The sequence below is a fragment of the Danio rerio genome, chromosome 2 (genome assembly GCF_052040795.2).
Source record: "Danio rerio strain M-AB ecotype USA chromosome 2, GRCz13ab, whole genome shotgun sequence".
In the NCBI taxonomy this organism is placed as follows: Eukaryota; Metazoa; Chordata; class Actinopteri; order Cypriniformes; family Danionidae; genus Danio; species Danio rerio.
This window is the reverse complement of record NC_141022.1, coordinates 6,300,039-6,317,593: the sequence shown is the minus strand read 5'-3', so window position 1 is coordinate 6,317,593 and position 17,555 is coordinate 6,300,039. Positions and strand designations below refer to the sequence as shown.

Sequence of the window (17,555 nt, the reverse complement as noted above, 5' to 3'; positions counted from 1 at the left end):
ATTATGCATTTTAGTGACATTTTAGGCACACATCTTTGCTGGATCAGCTTGTCGGATGGTGATCATAACCACACCTTTTGATGTACCAAAAATATTTCCTACAAGTTTGTGAATGTGCTTTCCTTGCTATTTTACTACGAAGTATTTATTTACAAATTTGCATTTAAACTAAATTAATCCAGTTTTATAAATATTGTTATGAGATTAACAAAATAATTAATGAAGAAATATGAAAAGTGCTTATTTTCAACCCTCTATCGCGGTCTAAATTGTCTAATCCTGAGCAAATGCCTTAAAACTCCACGTTACATTTTACCCTGCGTTACTTTGTGGCCGACGTTCCCTTATTATAGGAGTTGAGTTACCAAAGCCAGGATATGTCTTTTTGTCAAAAAAATTGGCAACAGTTTTTTAAAAATCTTTTTAATCATTTATACACAATGGATTACAAAAAACTAAACTTATAATAAAATAAAACATTAAATCAAGGGTGTCAAACTCAACCCTCAGTGGAAAAAATATAATAAAAATTATATGTATTATAAAATGAATATATGTATATATATATATGGCTATTATTTGACATTATTACCTCACTTTTATCTTCATATGATTACTTTTTTCAATAGTACTAAAACAATTTGACAGAATTTTTGTTACCCTATTTTAACTGGAATAATCTGCAAATATTAACATAAAATTACATTACTCTCTGAAAATACATAAAAATTTCCTTTAAAAAACAAAAAACAAAAAATCTAATACCAAAAAACAAGCAATAACTGTAAATTTAATGTTAGAATTTTTAATTACAGATAATATTTGTAAAACAACAGTTATTTCACTGTATTATAAAAAAATTGGAAAATTCGTAAAAAATACAATTACCTATTAGTAAAACTGTTTATTTTTCACAGTGTAACTCAAACTATTTGAGGAAACCAATTACAACAAACCATTCAAGTTCAAAAACTCATCCTAATGAGTACTGTAAACTTAATCCATTTGAGTTTATGAAGCAATTTGACAGTAAAACGCTATAAATGAAGAGAACTCAAACCAACTGAGTAATGTACAACCCAATAAGTTAAGACAACTCAAATCAATTGAGGAAACCGATTGCTACAATCCATTTGAGTTACAATACTAATCTACATCAGAACTGTGAACATACTCCATTTAAGTTGATTTAATGAGTTAATTAAGTGATTAGGTAAGTGTTGATGGAGCATAAATGATGAACACCTGCTGTTAACAAGCACAATTACTCAAGAGAAACACAAAACCACAGCTGACTTCAGTCACAGCCTTAAAAGAAATAAAAGACATTCAATTTCTCAACATGTCGGCAGAAGATCATTAAACAGCTACACAAACAGTATCAACAGCTTCACCTATTACTAACCTGCTTGACTGTGTTTCTCTCAGACGTCTACAAAAAATGCCTTGGCAAGATTCACTGGAAATAATCTTGTTAGACGTCATTATTGATGAGAACAGCGGTATACTTTTGCTTCTTGTGTTAAAAAAGACAAACAGGTTTGGAACAAGTGAATGATGAGAGAATTTTAAGATTTGGGTGAACTCTTTAAGTATTTTGAATATGTCAATCTGCTGTCATCACTATCATTGTAGTGTTTCTCAGTGAATATTAAATTACTGAAAGAGCTGCAAATTATTTTGTATTTTTTAGGTATATATTATATGTTCATTCATTCATTTTCCATCGGCTTAGTCCTTTTAATCATCAGGGGTTGCCACAGCAGAATGAACCACCAACTTATTCAGCATAGGTTTTGCACAGCGGATGCCCTTCCAGCTGCAACCCAGTGCTTGGAAACATTCATACTCACTCATTCACACACAAACAATATGGCCAATTTAGCTTTCCCAATTCACCTATACTGCATGTGTTTGGACTGTGGGGGAAACCGGAGCACCCATGCCAACACAGGTAGAACATGCAAACTCCACATAGAAATGCCAACTAGCTCAGTTGGGACTCGAACCAGTGACCTTCTTGACTGAGCCACTAGACAAACTGGAAACAGAGAAACAGAAGTCGTTGGTGGTGTCATACCGCCCTGTAGCGTTTGTTTTAAAGATGAATTGCAGCCACTGGCTACATAATTTGTGCTTCCCAGAAATGTATACAGGGGTACATTTTCACTATGAGGCTGTTTTCTTTTCTTTTAATATTTTCTTTTTCTATGCAGTCTTCATTTATTTTCCCATAGTAAAATAACATTCACATATAATCAAGCTATAGTTTGTGTTTTGTACAGTATATTGTCAATTAAATGTCTTTTCCCAAATTATAACATGTTGCTCATAATTCATCAAACGTGTGTGATTTTAACGTCATTCAAAAGCAAATATTCTTCAAGCTTCTATCCGAACATCACATTTTTTTCCCACTATTATACTTAGTAACATTGAATATAGATTGCATGCTGAAAGTACTGCCAGAAATGCAGTATTGAATGTCAGTATAGTCAGCACTTGCGTACTAAACAAACTGCAAAACCCCGGAAGGTCAAAGTATATGCTAAATGAAAAGCACTGTCCTCGAAAATAGTGTGCATCTGAAACATTCAAGTCAATGAGTGATTCATTCCCCCTCAGCATTATGTCTTTTGCTTGGCCTAGCCAGAAAACTAACAGACTTTGTTGCTTCTTGCCAGATAACAGGGAAGAGCCCTCTGGTGTGCTGGATCTAGATTTGACAACAGTCCACACATTTCTCCTCTCTTCTGTTCATCAACTCTTGCACCCATTTCATCAAGTCTTGCCCATAATCGTCCTCTTCATTCATCAGCTATTACAAATACCCTTCTTCCTCTTCATTCATTCATTCATTCATTCGTTCATTCATTCATTCACACACTCATTCATTCACTCATTCGTTCATTCATTCATTCATTCATGCATGCATGCATTCATTCATGCATTCATTCACTCATTCGTCCATTCATCCATTCATGCATTGATTGATTGATTCATTCACGCATTCATTCATTCATGCATTCATTCATTCATTCACACATTCATGCATGCATTCATTCATTCATTCACGCATTCATTAATTCATGCATTCATTCATTCACGCATTCATTCATTCATTCACACATTCATGCATGCATTCATTCATTCATTCACGCATTCATTCATTCATTCATTCATTCATTCATTCATTCATGCATGCATTCATTCATTCACGCATTCATTCATTCATGCATTCATTCATTCATTCATTCACGCTTTCATTCATTCATTCATTCACTCATTCGTTCATTCATTCATTCATGCATGCATGCATTCATTCACTCATTCGTCCATTCATCCATTCATGCATTCATTGATTGATTCATTCATTCATTCACGCATTCATTCATGCATTCATTCATTCATTCATTCACGCATTCATTCATTCATTCACACATTCATGCATGCATTCATTCATTCATTCACGCATTCATTCATGCATTCATTCATTCATGCATTCATTCATTCGTTCATTCATTCATGCATTCATTCATTCACTCATTCGTTCATTCATTCATGCATTCATTCATTCATTCATTCACGCATTCATGCATTCATTCATTCATTCTTCCTTCCTTCCTTCCTTCCTTACTTCATTCATTCATTCATTCAATTTTACAAATGCTCGGTCTCCTTTAGAAATTCTATAAGTTACATTGCAACCTCATGTCAGCTAACAATTATTAAAGCATTATATTCATACTTATATATGAATATTTCTAGGGTTACTATAATGTTGTTGTGCTACAATTATCATTCATTCATTTTCTTTTCAGCTTAGTCCCTTTATTAATCTGGGGTTGCCACAGCGGAATGAACCGCCAACTTATCCAGCATATGTTTTATGCAGCGGATGCCCTTCCAGCCACAACCCATCAGTGGGAAACATCCATACAAACTAATTCACACACATACACTACGGACAATTTAGCCTACTCAATTCACCTGTACCAAATGTCTTTGGACTGTGGGGGAAACCGGAGCACCTGGAGGAAACCCACACAAATGCAGGGAGAACATGCAAACTCCACACAGAAACGCCAACTGACCCAGCCGAGGCTCAAACCAGCAACCTTCTTGCTGTGAGGTGACAGCACTACCTACTGCACCAATGCGTCGCCCAAAATAAATGATATACAACCTATTTTTATTTAAATGCAACATATTTCGAAGGTTTAGGAGCTTTTGACAATAAATCAGGGGCTTAAGCCCCCAAAGGCCCTGCTAGCAATGTAGACTAGTACCAAAATTCTTTACCCAACAGAGAAGAGCAACCCAGGTTTATTCTGATTATGTACCCCTATATACATTTCTGGAGAAAGCAAAATACACTCCAGGAGTAGTCATGGGACCGTTGTCAAGGTATACCGCAGTTTGGAAAAGTAAAGGTTTTAAAACCGTCAAAATTTTCTTCAATACCGCTCCTAAGGTATGTGTAATTTTTGTTTTATTTACTTTTATTAGTTTTTTTAGGACAACAGTATCTCCAACAGAAAAGATGCCCTTTTAAATTGTAAAAAAATCTTTTTGAAACAAATGAAGACAGCAGAAGTCAATGATTACTTTAGCCTGGCACATTTGCTGTTCCAAAATACTATAAATGTTTCTCAGAAAAAAATATTGTGTTCAAAAGGGAAACATTTTTTGTTTTTCATCCAGACATTTAAAAAGAATATATTTTTGTAGCGGGGCATGGCAGTGGACCAGCGAAAAAGCCGAGAGTGGGCTTTGCAGAATTGGAAGATAAGAGACACCCAATAATAATGGATGAAGTACAAGAGTAGCCTACTGTTCAAAGTTTCAGTTAGAGGAGTCATCAGAGGAAAATCTACTATCATTCAGGGAGAAACAAGATCGCTTATTTCCACGACTGCAGCACCTTACGAGAAGAATCTTGTTTATTCTTACAACAAGCGGGGCGAGCGAATGCTCATTTATTGCAGCTAGCCGTGTTTTGAAGGCAAGGCGAAATCGCCAGAATCCAGGCACAGTGGTTGCTAACTTGTTTTTGCACAATGTAAAGAAAAAGGCCAAGTAAACACAACATAGCTGCCGTTTAGGCTGAAGTGGCACCTTTTTGTTAGCTTGTTCCTGTATCTGTAAAAGCTAAAATGTCTTATTTTTACTTTCTGTATCTATTTGAAAATGAAGAAAATGTTGTCTAAAGACAAACTTTTATTTTCATAAATAAATGTTCATTAAAAAACGTTTACCATTAACGTATTATTTTACTATCAGAGATGCGCAGATTATAGCTCACTGAATCTGCTGTTCATATCCACCGTGACCTATCATCATGCCTAAAACAAAGAATTCAATTATTAAAGTGACGATCGGGTGCAGGTCGGGTGCGGACACATATATCAGATGAAAGTGTATGTGCGGGTGGGTGGCAGGTGGATGATTAGTATGAAGCCACGGATTAGGGTGTTATTTCAGCTGATCCGCGCATCTCTACTGCTGACTGACTGACTAACGTATTATTTTATACGTATTTTATACGTAACAAAGAAGATTACCCAACAAAGAAGATCAACCCAGGTTCATTCTGATTATGTACCCCTATAAACATTTCTGGAGAAAGCAAAATACACAACAGGAGTAGTCATGGGACCGTTAAGGTAGTTAAGGTAACCGCAGTTTGGAAAAGTCAAGGTTTTAAAACCGTCAAAATTTTCTTCAATACCGCTCCTAAGGTATCTATCATGCCTCTTCAGCTGCTCCAGAACGCAGCAGCACGAGTGGTCTTAAATGAACCTAAAAGAGCACATGTCACTCTGCTGCTCATCCGTTTGCACTGGCTGCCAGTTGCTGCTCGCATCAAATTCAAAGCTCTGTTTACCTACAAAGCGACTTCTGGCTGCGCTCCTTCTTATCTGCTCTCACTTCTGCAGATCTATGTGCCCTCCAGAAACTTGCGTTCTGTGAGTGAACGTCGCCTCGTGGTTCCATCCCAAAGAGGGAAGAAATCATTTTCCCGAACGCTCGCGTTCAATCTGCCCAGTTGGTGGAATGACCTAGCTAACTAAATGCATCAGAACGGCAGAGTCACTCGCTGTTTTCAAGAAACGACTGAAAACTTCACTATTTAGTCTCCATTTCACTTCCTAATCTGCAATCGCCTCTCTGGAAAAATAAATAAATAAAATAATAAATTTTATTCATTTTTTATTAAATTTTTTTTACTTCTGTTTTAGTCTTACCCGTTTCTGGAACCGTTTTTCGCCAGACCCAAACCCCAACTTCGCTCTGCATATTAAGTCCGCTGACGTACATGTCGAGCTACAAACTTAACAATGGAAAAGCCATTGATACATTTATTTTAAAGATGAAATGCAGCCGTACGTACCTCTGGCTACATAATTCGCGATTTCCAGAAATGTATATAGGGCTACGTTTTCAGAATGAGCCTATGTTGGAGAAGAGCGCAGCAGGGTTGAACCTGAGTCAGTCACAGTTGCGTATTAACATGAATAAATTAGGGGTGTCGTTGGATCAGTCCCCGGACACTCTCCTCAAGACAAAAGCATCAAGCTTTTGCTCTATGCAGAAGAGGTAGTGCTGCAGCCACTGCCCTTCTGGAAAACTACTGTTAGAACAGGGCCTTGCTGTAACCATCGAAAAGACAAACGTCATAGCCTTACAAAAAAAAGATGTCCGAAACACACCTCAATCTGTTCATTAGAGAGTTTCAGTATGAATGCTTCCACAGATAAAGCTGTAGATAAAGAGCTATGTATATCATTAAAGGGATTGTTCACCCAAAAATGGAAATTTACTCATTATTTGCTCTCCCTCAAGTGTTATAAAACCTTAATGTGTTTCTTTTTTTCTGTTGAACACAAAAGAAGATATTTTGAGGAAAGCTGGTAACCTTTAACCACTGACATCCATAGTAGATGGATACTAGGGAAGTCAGTGGTCACAGTTTTATTCAGCTTTCTTCAAAATATAATATTTTTGTGTTTATCATTACTAGGCCCACCCAGAATCTGTGTGCGCAGAATATTGTAGATTTTCCGAAGATTTCCGTATATTTTTAGCCCAACATTTATTCTGTTTATTTAATTGAGTAAATGTCTATAAATCTATATTTATTTATTTTTATTAATTTCAGTATTATTGACTAATATGAAAATGTTCCTCTGATTTATGTACAAGGCAGTTTGTAGAGTTAATATTTTCTGTCTTTTACTAGATATATTATACGACAAACTTGCTAATTCTAATTAAATCTAATTGGATTTGCATTTTAAACATTAAACAAAAGTTAAAAAGAAATTATTTTTTATTTCATATATTAAGGTTTTAGTTATGATACTCCCAAAATAATTTCGTCTGGCCCTAATCATAAGATAGTAACTCAAAGAGTTTGAGAAGGGATGAGTTAATGATGACAGAATTTTCCTTTTTGGGTGAACTGTCACTTTAAGAACAGAAAAAGATGTTTACCTGTAGTGATAAATGGATGTGAGGCACACTAAGGGCTCTTTTTTAATGATCTAAGCGCAAAGTCTAAAGTGCATGCCGCAAAAGCATTAAGGGCATGTGTGAATGCACTTTTGCTATTTTTAGGATGGAAAAATACTCTCTATGCCCTGGCGCATGGTCTGGTCGCAACAGGGTTGTGCTTATTCTCTTAATGAGTTGTGGGTGTGTTTTGAGCATAACAGGCATTAAACCAATCAGAGTCTCATCTCCCATTACCTTTAAGGGTGCTTTCACACTTGGTTCAACTGCCTGGACAGTAGCCAAGTTCAATTGTCCCCCCTTGCCACATTCTCGGTTGGTTTGTGTTCACATTGTTTTTCCTTCTGAACCCCGGTACGCTTGCGTCATCGAGCTGCTGTTGTTTTTAACGGCTGTTGCTAGGTGATGGTCACGAAAGCAAAGCACTAAAATGGAAAGATGTTCGCACATCGCGGCCATTCTGCTTTTACTGAAGCTTCTGGTTTTGGACATACAGAAAGCGACTCGTGTCCATTTGCCTTAAAAAATATTATAAACATTCAGAACATCACACAGTGTCTGCAGAAGCTGTTTTTGGAGGAGACAAGCAGACATTATCACTGTGTTTGCCCTGGCTCAGTCCCGCTTGTCACCAAGGTACGAAACGTGACACACACACATACGCGAACAAACGTTATGAAAACAATAGTTTGTTGTACAGTTGGCGGTTCACTTCCGTTATTAGGTACGATCGCATTCATATCAGAAGTCAACCGTACCAGAGTTCGCATGAACCGTACCCCAGACCACCTCTTTTAGGCGGACTCGGGTACGGTTCATGGGTGCACACCCGGGTTCAGAAGACACGTTCACACTAGCTAAACGTACCGTACTATAACATCAAACGAACCCGGGTGCAGACCAAAAGTGCTAGTGTGAAAGCACCCTAAGAGTCAGTTGCATCGTGCCAATGGCGCATTTGCTATTTACATGGCAGGCTTCATAAATGGAAAAACTGAACGCTTCACTAGCGAGAAAGCAGTTAAACAGACCATCTGCAGCGCGAGGATAAAGAACAAGCCTCCTCCATTCAGCCTCTTTACTTTTACACTTTACTTTTGTGGATGAGGAAACGGTGTTGTGCACTGAAGAAATCCATTAGCATACATATTTAATTTTGTTTGTTAAGCACAAAGATTTGTTTCAAAACAATTTTTACATTTAATTCTAATTCCCTGCAAATGAATAAATGAACAATAATAACGAAGTGTGGTCAAAAACTGAGTTATATCCAAACACACGTCCTGTACTTATGCCCCATATAGTGATGCAGACATCTCTAAAACCCGACAGGTGGACAAATCTAAACTTGTTTTAAACTTGTTTTATTAAAGCAAGTTTAAATATGCATAATAAATAGTAATAATAATAACATTAGATAAATGAAAATTGTCATGAATAAACAGACTACAACAGAAGAAGAAGGCATAGAGGCCGTGGTTTTAATATTTACCTAGAAAGTAATCATTTGCTGTGAGGCGATTGTGCTACCCACTGCGCCACTATGACACCCTGTTTTATGTTCAATCCACTTATATTTGTAAAAACTATTAACTTACTCGATTTGTTTTGAGGTCAACATGAAAGAATTGTGTGGAACCCTGCATTTTTTACATATGATAAATGTCTGCGTTTCAAAACAAAAGATATACACGAGGTATTGGGAAATGGGAACGATTATGACTTTATGCTGGACAAAGAGATGAGAGAAAAACAATACCCAGGCAGCAAGACGGAGAGTTATCGAGTGCACTTCTTTATGAGAAACGATGGACAAACAGAAAAGATGCAGGTCAGCAGAAAGACGTCAGGCTTAATGAAGCTATCAAAACAGAGTGAAAAACCTTTTACACTGTTACTGCACACAGCACATTTCTGTCCCCACATTCCCTGTGTGCGTTTCTGTTTTGACAAGGCAGTCAAAGTCACTTCTCTTGGGTATACGGCAAAAAAAGCTCACAATGCTGAAGAAATTGACCAATTTAAAGGGTCAGTTCACCCAAAAATTAACATTAGCTTTTGAATTACTCACTTATTTTACTCTCATTTACATTCAACATTAAAGTTGTTTTAAACTGAACCATGATACATCTATATGCAACATAGGCTCATTCTTAAAATGTGTCCCTATATACATTTCTGGAGATCGCAAATTATGTAACCAGAAGTACATATGGGTGCAGTTTGTCTTAAAAAAAACAAAACTAGTAGTATTAATAGCAATGGTAATACTAATAAATAACTATTAATTAATAGTAATATTAATAGCAGTAGTAGGTCGCCGTTTTGTGATGTGGAGCGGAGTTGGCAACAACAATGGGGCTCAAGTTCTGTGCAGAACGGTTCCAGAAAGCAGGTAAGACAAAAACAAAAGCCAAAAAATAAACTAAACAAATAAATAACAGGGTGAGAACGTTAAATAGGCGACGCAGTGGTGCAGTAAGCAGTGCTGTTGCCTCACAGCAAGAAGGAGGCTGGGTCGCTGGTTCGATCCTCGGCTCAGTTGGTGTTTCTGTGTGGAGTTTGCATGTTCTCCCTGAGTTCGCGTGGGTTTCCTCCGGGTGCTCTGTTTTTTTCCACAGTCCAAAGACATGCGGTACAGGTGAATTGGGTAGCCTAAATTGTCCATAGTGTATGAGTGTGTCTTTGAATGTGTGTGTGGATGTTTCCCAGAGATGGGTTGCGGCTGGAAGGGCATCAGCTGTGTAAAAGGTTGCTGGATAAGTTGGCGGTTCATTACGCTGTGGCGACCCCGGATTAAGAAAGGGACTAAGTCAACAAGAAAATAAGTGAATGAATGAATGAACGTTAAATAAAGTGGTAAAAATCAGGCGGCCGTGATTTTCTAGATTGCTTTTGAAAACACTGTCGGTTGGGTTTAGGGAAGGAGGAGGGTGGGTCAGTCAATCTGTCGTTCAGTCAGTGACAGCGGCCTCTGGTGAATTTACGTGAGAACAGCAGGTGCAAATGGCACTTGCGACAAAAATTTGAGATCTGAAAAAGCGTACACAGCATCCTCTAGTGGATTTGCGAAAAAAAACTGCAAAAAACATAGCTCCTGGGACGTATTTGGTGCTCTCCCAAACTGTATATAGGGTTACGTATCAATAATGAATAATGATCAAAAATGCCTTTGTTTATATGATAATAATTGTAGAATTAATTTATAATCATGCACACAATTTACAAATTTGCTCCCCTGTTTTAAGTAAATTATTCACACAATATAATTAGTGCCTGTATTTTAGCTACAGTAAATCGCGCAAAATATTTATTATTACTTTTTGATAATGTTATTGGCGGCAACGCAGTGGCACAGTAGGTAGTGCTGTCACCTCACAGCAAGAAGGTCGCTGGATCGCAGGTTCGAGCCTCGGCTGGGTCAGTTGGTGTTTCTGTGTGGAGTTTGCATGTTTTCCATGAGTTCGTGTGGGTTTCCTCCGAGTACTTCGGTTTCCCCCACAGTATGCGGTACAGGTGAATTGTTTAGGCTAGATTGTCCGTAGTGTATAAGTGTGTCTGTGTGTGAATGTTTCCCAGAGATGGGTTGCGGCTGGAAGGGCATCGGCTGTTTAAATATGTGCCGGATAAGTTGGTGGTTCATTCCGCTGTGGTGACCCCGGATTAAAAAAGGGACTAAGCCAACAAGAAAATGAATAAATTAATATTGTTATTGTTAAGTTATATTTATCATTGTTACTTTACAAAAGATGGGAATTTCGAAAATGTAAACGCAGACAGGATGTACAACAAACTACATCCTGAACAAACTAATGACATCATGACAAATTACTGACAAAAGCCAAAAAATACCCCCCCCCCAAAAGTTTTTAAATTGTATTATTTATTAAATTATTTTACATATTTTATTATTTTACAATTATTTTACATTTATTATCTATTAAATTATTTTACATATTTTATTATTTTACAATTATTTTACATTTATTATTTATTAAATAATATTACAGATTTTATTATTTTACAATTATTTTACATTTATTATCTATTAAATTATTTTACATATTTTATTATTTTACAATTGTTTTACATTTATTATCTATTAAATTATTTTACATATTTTATTATTTTACAATTATTTTACATTTATTATTTATTAAATAATATTACAGATTTTATTATTTTACAATTATTTTACATTTATTATTTTTATTTTACATATTTCATAATTTTACAATTATTTTACATTTATTATTTATTAAGTAATTGTACATACATTTATTAAATTATTTTACATATTTTATAATTTTACAATTATTTTACATTTATTATTTATTAAATTATTTTACATATTTTATTATTTTACAATTATTTTACATTTATTATTTGCTAAATTATTTTACATAAGACAATCATTATGAGTTCTTATTACATTTCAATATCAATTTTCACCATGTTTTAACCTTTTTAACTAAATTATCATCACAAATGAACTACACATAACTAGCTCTTATCCCTTGTCTTGTCCCAACACAAATCTATAATGTGTGAAACCCAGCATCATTTACAGAGCACTCTAGTGAATCGAATTAATACATTTTTTTAATTAAATTTTTTATCTTCATTTGAATAACATAATATTTCTCTTTTCTGTAGTAAGTACCACTTTTATAAACAAAATAAATGTATATCTCCTTCCCTTACTGTAGTAAATAGTTGAGAGTTTGCCATTCGAACCATTGGAAGACAACGGTTACAGGTTTACAACATTTTTCAAAACATCTTCTTTTGTGTTCAACAGAAGAAACTCATTAAAGTTTGAAACAAGTAAAGAGGGAATAAATAATGGCAAAATTGAATTTTACCTTCAAACTGCTGTTCACAGAGCTGATTTTAAAGTGACGCAGTTACAGTGTAACTATTCATTTAACTACTGAGTAATATTAATTCATTACATGTACTTAATGGGTTAGGTTTAGGGTTGGTTAACTATTTAATTACTATAGTAAGTGCATGGAATGTGTAACTATGTCACTTTAAATGTAAGTGTTACCGCATTATATTATAAAAGAATAAATGCTTGAAACCAGTAACCATTGACTTCCATAGTATTTGCTTTTTCTACTATGGAAATGAATGGTTACAGGTTTCCAGTTTTCTTCACAATATCTTCTTTAGGGTTCAACAGAAGAAAGACGCTTAGGTTTGAAAACACTTGACGCGAGTAAATAATGGGTCAAGTTTCAAGCTTTAATGGTGAGAAAGTTAAATTAAAAACATTTTTGGTGAACTGCCCCTTTAATGATAAGTATATTACATTTCATTTTTGGGGGGGGGGGGGGGGGGCGTTTGAGGGGTGAAATATGCCTTTAACATCAACACCCATTCACCATCTCTGACTGCTATATTGATATTCCCTGTTATCTAATAGATGATCTTTTCCTGTCTTTACATAAATTACTAAACAATACTGCAGTGCACATGGTTAAGGGGAAAGCTTTCTCTCTCCCTCAAGAAGTGGACAGCAAGCACTTTTTATAGGAGCACCTGGCACAGCCCTTAGTTGGCAGAAATAATTCTCACTACTAACTCACACACAAGCTCTAATTCGACTCAAACCTATGAAATAACATCGCAAAAACTCAATTCAAGTCAGAAAAGCAGCCAGGTTTGTGTTTGCTTTGTGTGGCTGTGGTGTGTTGACATTTTTTTATTGGCTCAGCATCTGCACAGGAGCAATGCAAGGAAGCAGCCTATGCTGGTATCTTGGCACACACACATAACGTCAATGTTCATGTGTTCTGTGATCTACCTACTCAACATCACCTCAAAACGAATCCAAAACAGATATCTCCAAAATATACAAGATCTTTCGCAGTGGGCAAAGCATTTTAAGTCCGGATACTGCATTGAGCATCAGCCCGAGCACACTTCTCTTAGCAGATCCTCCGCAGTCTACTTTTCCAAACAACCCCAAAGCAGATTCACTCTGTCCCGGCGTGACAGCACTGAAACACACACACACACATGTTCGCGGTTTTGAGTTTCTTACCTTTATCCATGACTGCGTTTTGAGGGAGTCTCTCGTGGTTGCAGTTGCGTTTCTGCGCCTGTGCTTGTTGTAAAGGGCAGAGACTGAGTGAGTGCTGGAGCTCGCTGTAGTCCAACAGAGAGGGTGTGTGTGTGTGTGTGTGTGTGTGTTTGTATGTGTGTGTGAGAGAGAGAGCGAGCAGTCGTTACAGAGCTATTGATGAATGAGTATGAGAGAGTTTATTCCGGACGCAAAGGGCGGGAGTGCGCTGTACCTGCAGGTATGTGTGGTTAACGAACACACAAACACACACGTTTGTTTTTGTGAATTGTTTGGAAACATTATATGTTTCCATTGTTTTTTATATTGTATAAACTGTATTTCCCCAAGCGTACCCTGCTGAAAAAACAGCTTAAACCAGCCTAAGCTGGTTGGCTGGTTTCAGCTGGTTGACCAGGCTGGTTTTAAAGGGGTTTTGGCCACTTCCAGCCATTTCCAGCCTGGTCTTAGCTGGTCAGGCTGGAAAATGACCAGCTAAAACCAACTTGACCAGCCTGGTTTAGGCTGGGCATGGCTGGTTTTGGCTGGGATCCCAGCCTGGCTAGGTTGGTCAAGCTGGTTTTAGCTGGTCATCTCCCAGCCTGACCAGCTATGACCAGGCTGGAAATGGCTGGAAACCAGCCTGGAAGTGGACACATAATACTATCATAGATGTAATTACAATGTAATTACAATGTCATTACATAGTAATTATAATGTAATGACAATTTACTTACATGCAAAATAAAAGTTTGTAATTGCATGTATACTGTGTTTAATTATGTATAAATACACCAATACTGTACATGAAATACACAAAGAAACATTTACGTTTGTAAATATTATATTGGATGTAACTACAACGTCACAACATCCACGATAAACGTTTGTAATTACATATTACATGTATACTGTGTTTATGTAACTATAACACACAAATACTGTACATGAAATATACAAAAACACAATTACTAATATAAAATACTATTATAGGTGTATTTACAACATTGTAACAATGTAATTACAATGTAATAACAATGATATTGCACAGTAACTATAATGTAATAACAATGTAATTACATCCAAAATAAAAGGTTGTAATTACAAATGTTCTGTGTATACGATTACGGATTAATTACGAATGTAATTACTATGAAATAACAATGTAATTACGATGTAATGACATAGTAATTAAGACTGTAATTAAATGTATACTGTATATATTTGCATATAAAGCTATATATAACCAAATACTGTTCATGCAAAATACAAAGACATATTTACATTTTTAAATATTATCTTGGATGCAACTACAATGCAATGCATAGTAATTCCATCCAAAATAAAAGTTTGTAATTACATATTACATGTGTACTGTGTATATTTATGTATATAACTATAGTTACAAAGAAACATTTAAGTTCATAAATATTATCTTGGGTGTAATTCTAATGTAATAACAATGTAATTACGATGTAATGACAGCAATTAATATCATAATTATATGTGTACTGTGTATATTTACGTATACAGCTATAAATTACTAAATTCTGTAGATGCAATACAGAACGACAGTACTTTTACACACGTACAAACATGCTTATAAATCAAAATTAAAGTTTGTAATTACATACGACATACATGTGTAATGTGCATATTTAAGTACATAACTATAAATACACACTGTACATGAAATATACAAACACATTTGTAAATCTTGGATGTAATCATAATGTAGTCACAAAGTGATTACAAAGTACCGACATAGTAATTACATCCAAGATAAACATTTGTAATAACATATTACATATGTACTGTGCATATGTAACTATAACACACAAATAATGTACATGAAATTTACAAAAACACATTTGCAATACAATCATATATGTAATTGCAATGTAACAACAATGTAATTACAACATTATAACAATGTAATTACAATAATGTAAATATAATGTAATGACAGTTTACTTACATCCAAAATATAAGTTTGTAATTGCATGTATACTGTGTTTATTTACATATAAATATATATGTAACAATATGTAACAACATCCAAGATAAACGTTTGTAATTACATATTACATGTATACTGTGATCATGTAACTATAACACACAAATACTGTACAGTAAATATATAAAAACATTAATACTATAATATCTGTTATTACAATGTCATAACAATGTAATTACAATGTAACAACAATGTATTTACAATGTTGTAACAATGTAATTATAGTGTTGTCAAATAGAAATTACAATGTTATTACATCGTAATTATAATGTAATGACATTGTAATTAGTGATGGGCAAAGCGAGGCTTCATGAAACATTGAAACAGTTGAAGCAAATGAGTCGAAGCTTCGAAACGTTTCGAAACACGTCTCTACAGTGGCACCTAGCGGTCATTTTTAAATATTGCACTAAAAAGAGCTTCAATGAGAAGCGCTTCGTCTAACAGGCGAATTATATGATATGTTGTGGAACGGTGCAATACTAGCAGTTTGGGGGAGTGGTTAGTGTTCACAACTAAAACGTTTAGACCATGGGTTCGAATCTGACATAAGTAAAAGTCACAAAGTATATCATTATCGTGTTGAATAAGTAATGATGGTGCCACATCTGAATGAGCAGTGATAATAAATACTTTGGTCATAAAATATGAACATTAATGAAAGACACAATGTCAATGTTTTTACAAATAAAGATTTTTATTTAAAAATATTAAATGTTCTGCTGTGGATGGACTAAGCCTGCTTCTTTTTTTACAAATTATTTCTCCAGCCTTTGAAAAAATCCTCTCACAGGGCACACTTGTTGCAGGCATACACAAATACTTTTGTGCAAGCACATACAAATTTGGGAAAATTTTTTCTCTTTCCTTCCAGTATTTTAGTGGATCTTCATTTCTTGGCAAAAACGCATCAGTTATGTATTTTTTTACTTCAACAGTGGCATCAGCTGTAGCACTGCTTGTCAAGTTGGATTCCCGGACACGGTTATCAAAAAGTTCCCATAAACTGTCCTGGCTTTCTGCTGGTGTTGTTGATGATGATGATGATGATGACGACGATGATGATGGCATCGATGCTGACAACTGTGGATCTGATGTGGGAAAAAAAATTAATTACAAAGTCTAAACTCATGTCAAACCTATATGAAGTTGCATAATACATGAAAAGTAAAAGGGCTCACCATGACTTGTTTGGTTGCGCATAAGTGAAGCACACTCCATTGTGAGATGCCTTTCAGCCTCCTGGCCTTTGCCAGTATTTCCAAAAGCCACCGTTTTAAACCTTGGGTCTAGCAGTGTAGCCAATGCCAATGTTCTGAAGGACTCATACCCACCACATCTCGACTGGAGTCCTTCTTGCAGGTGTGAGCCTGTGCAAAACAAGAGCAAAGCAGATTAATTATGTTACTGACAACAATATTAAACTTATGGCCAGTGACAGTATGGCTATTGGGGCTTACCTAACTGGACAACTGATTCCTGCTTGGCAAGGCCTTTTTTCTCAGTTAGCTTATGCTGCAACATCCGGTAGAGTGGTATTAGCTTTGAGGCTGAGACTCTCTGTTCTTCTGATAACTCAGTTGTTGCAAGTTTGAATGGTTGCAATAATGACATGGCTTCTTGAACAACATCATACTCCATACTGGACAACAGAGCAGTATCAGCCTTTAAACTAGAAATTGCTGCAGCCACTGGCTCTCGTTGTTCAAACAAGCGTTGCAACATGTCATAGGTGCTGTTCCATCTGGTTTCCACTTCTTGTATGAGTTTTAAAGTAGGTCTACCCATCAAGGTCTGCATTTCTTCAAGTTTGTCCTTTGCTTTGCAGCTTGATCTAAACAACCCCACAATCTTTCTGGCTTTCTGGCGAATTTCACTGACAAGTGGGGTTTGATCTAGGGCCTTTTTCACAATTAAATTTAGATTGTGTGCAAAACATGGAATGTGCCGTAG

General features: G+C 35.8%; 2 protein-coding genes across 2 annotated transcripts in view; both read right to left on the bottom strand.

The window, feature by feature from the left end:
• fgf12a (fibroblast growth factor 12a) overlaps positions 1-13,656 on the bottom strand; it is a 93,909-nt gene extending 80,253 nt beyond the window's left edge. The window contains exon 1 of the mRNA XM_087240115.1: positions 13,568-13,656. Coding sequence (XP_087096241.1) covers positions 13,568-13,577 — 10 coding nt within the window. The 5' untranslated portion in view covers positions 13,578-13,656. The remainder of the gene's footprint in view (positions 1-13,567) is intronic.
• The window catches only part of il20rb (interleukin 20 receptor subunit beta), a 203,216-nt gene that overhangs the window by 119,137 nt on the left and 66,524 nt on the right, over positions 1-17,555 (bottom strand). The gene's annotated exons all lie outside the window — the stretch shown is intronic.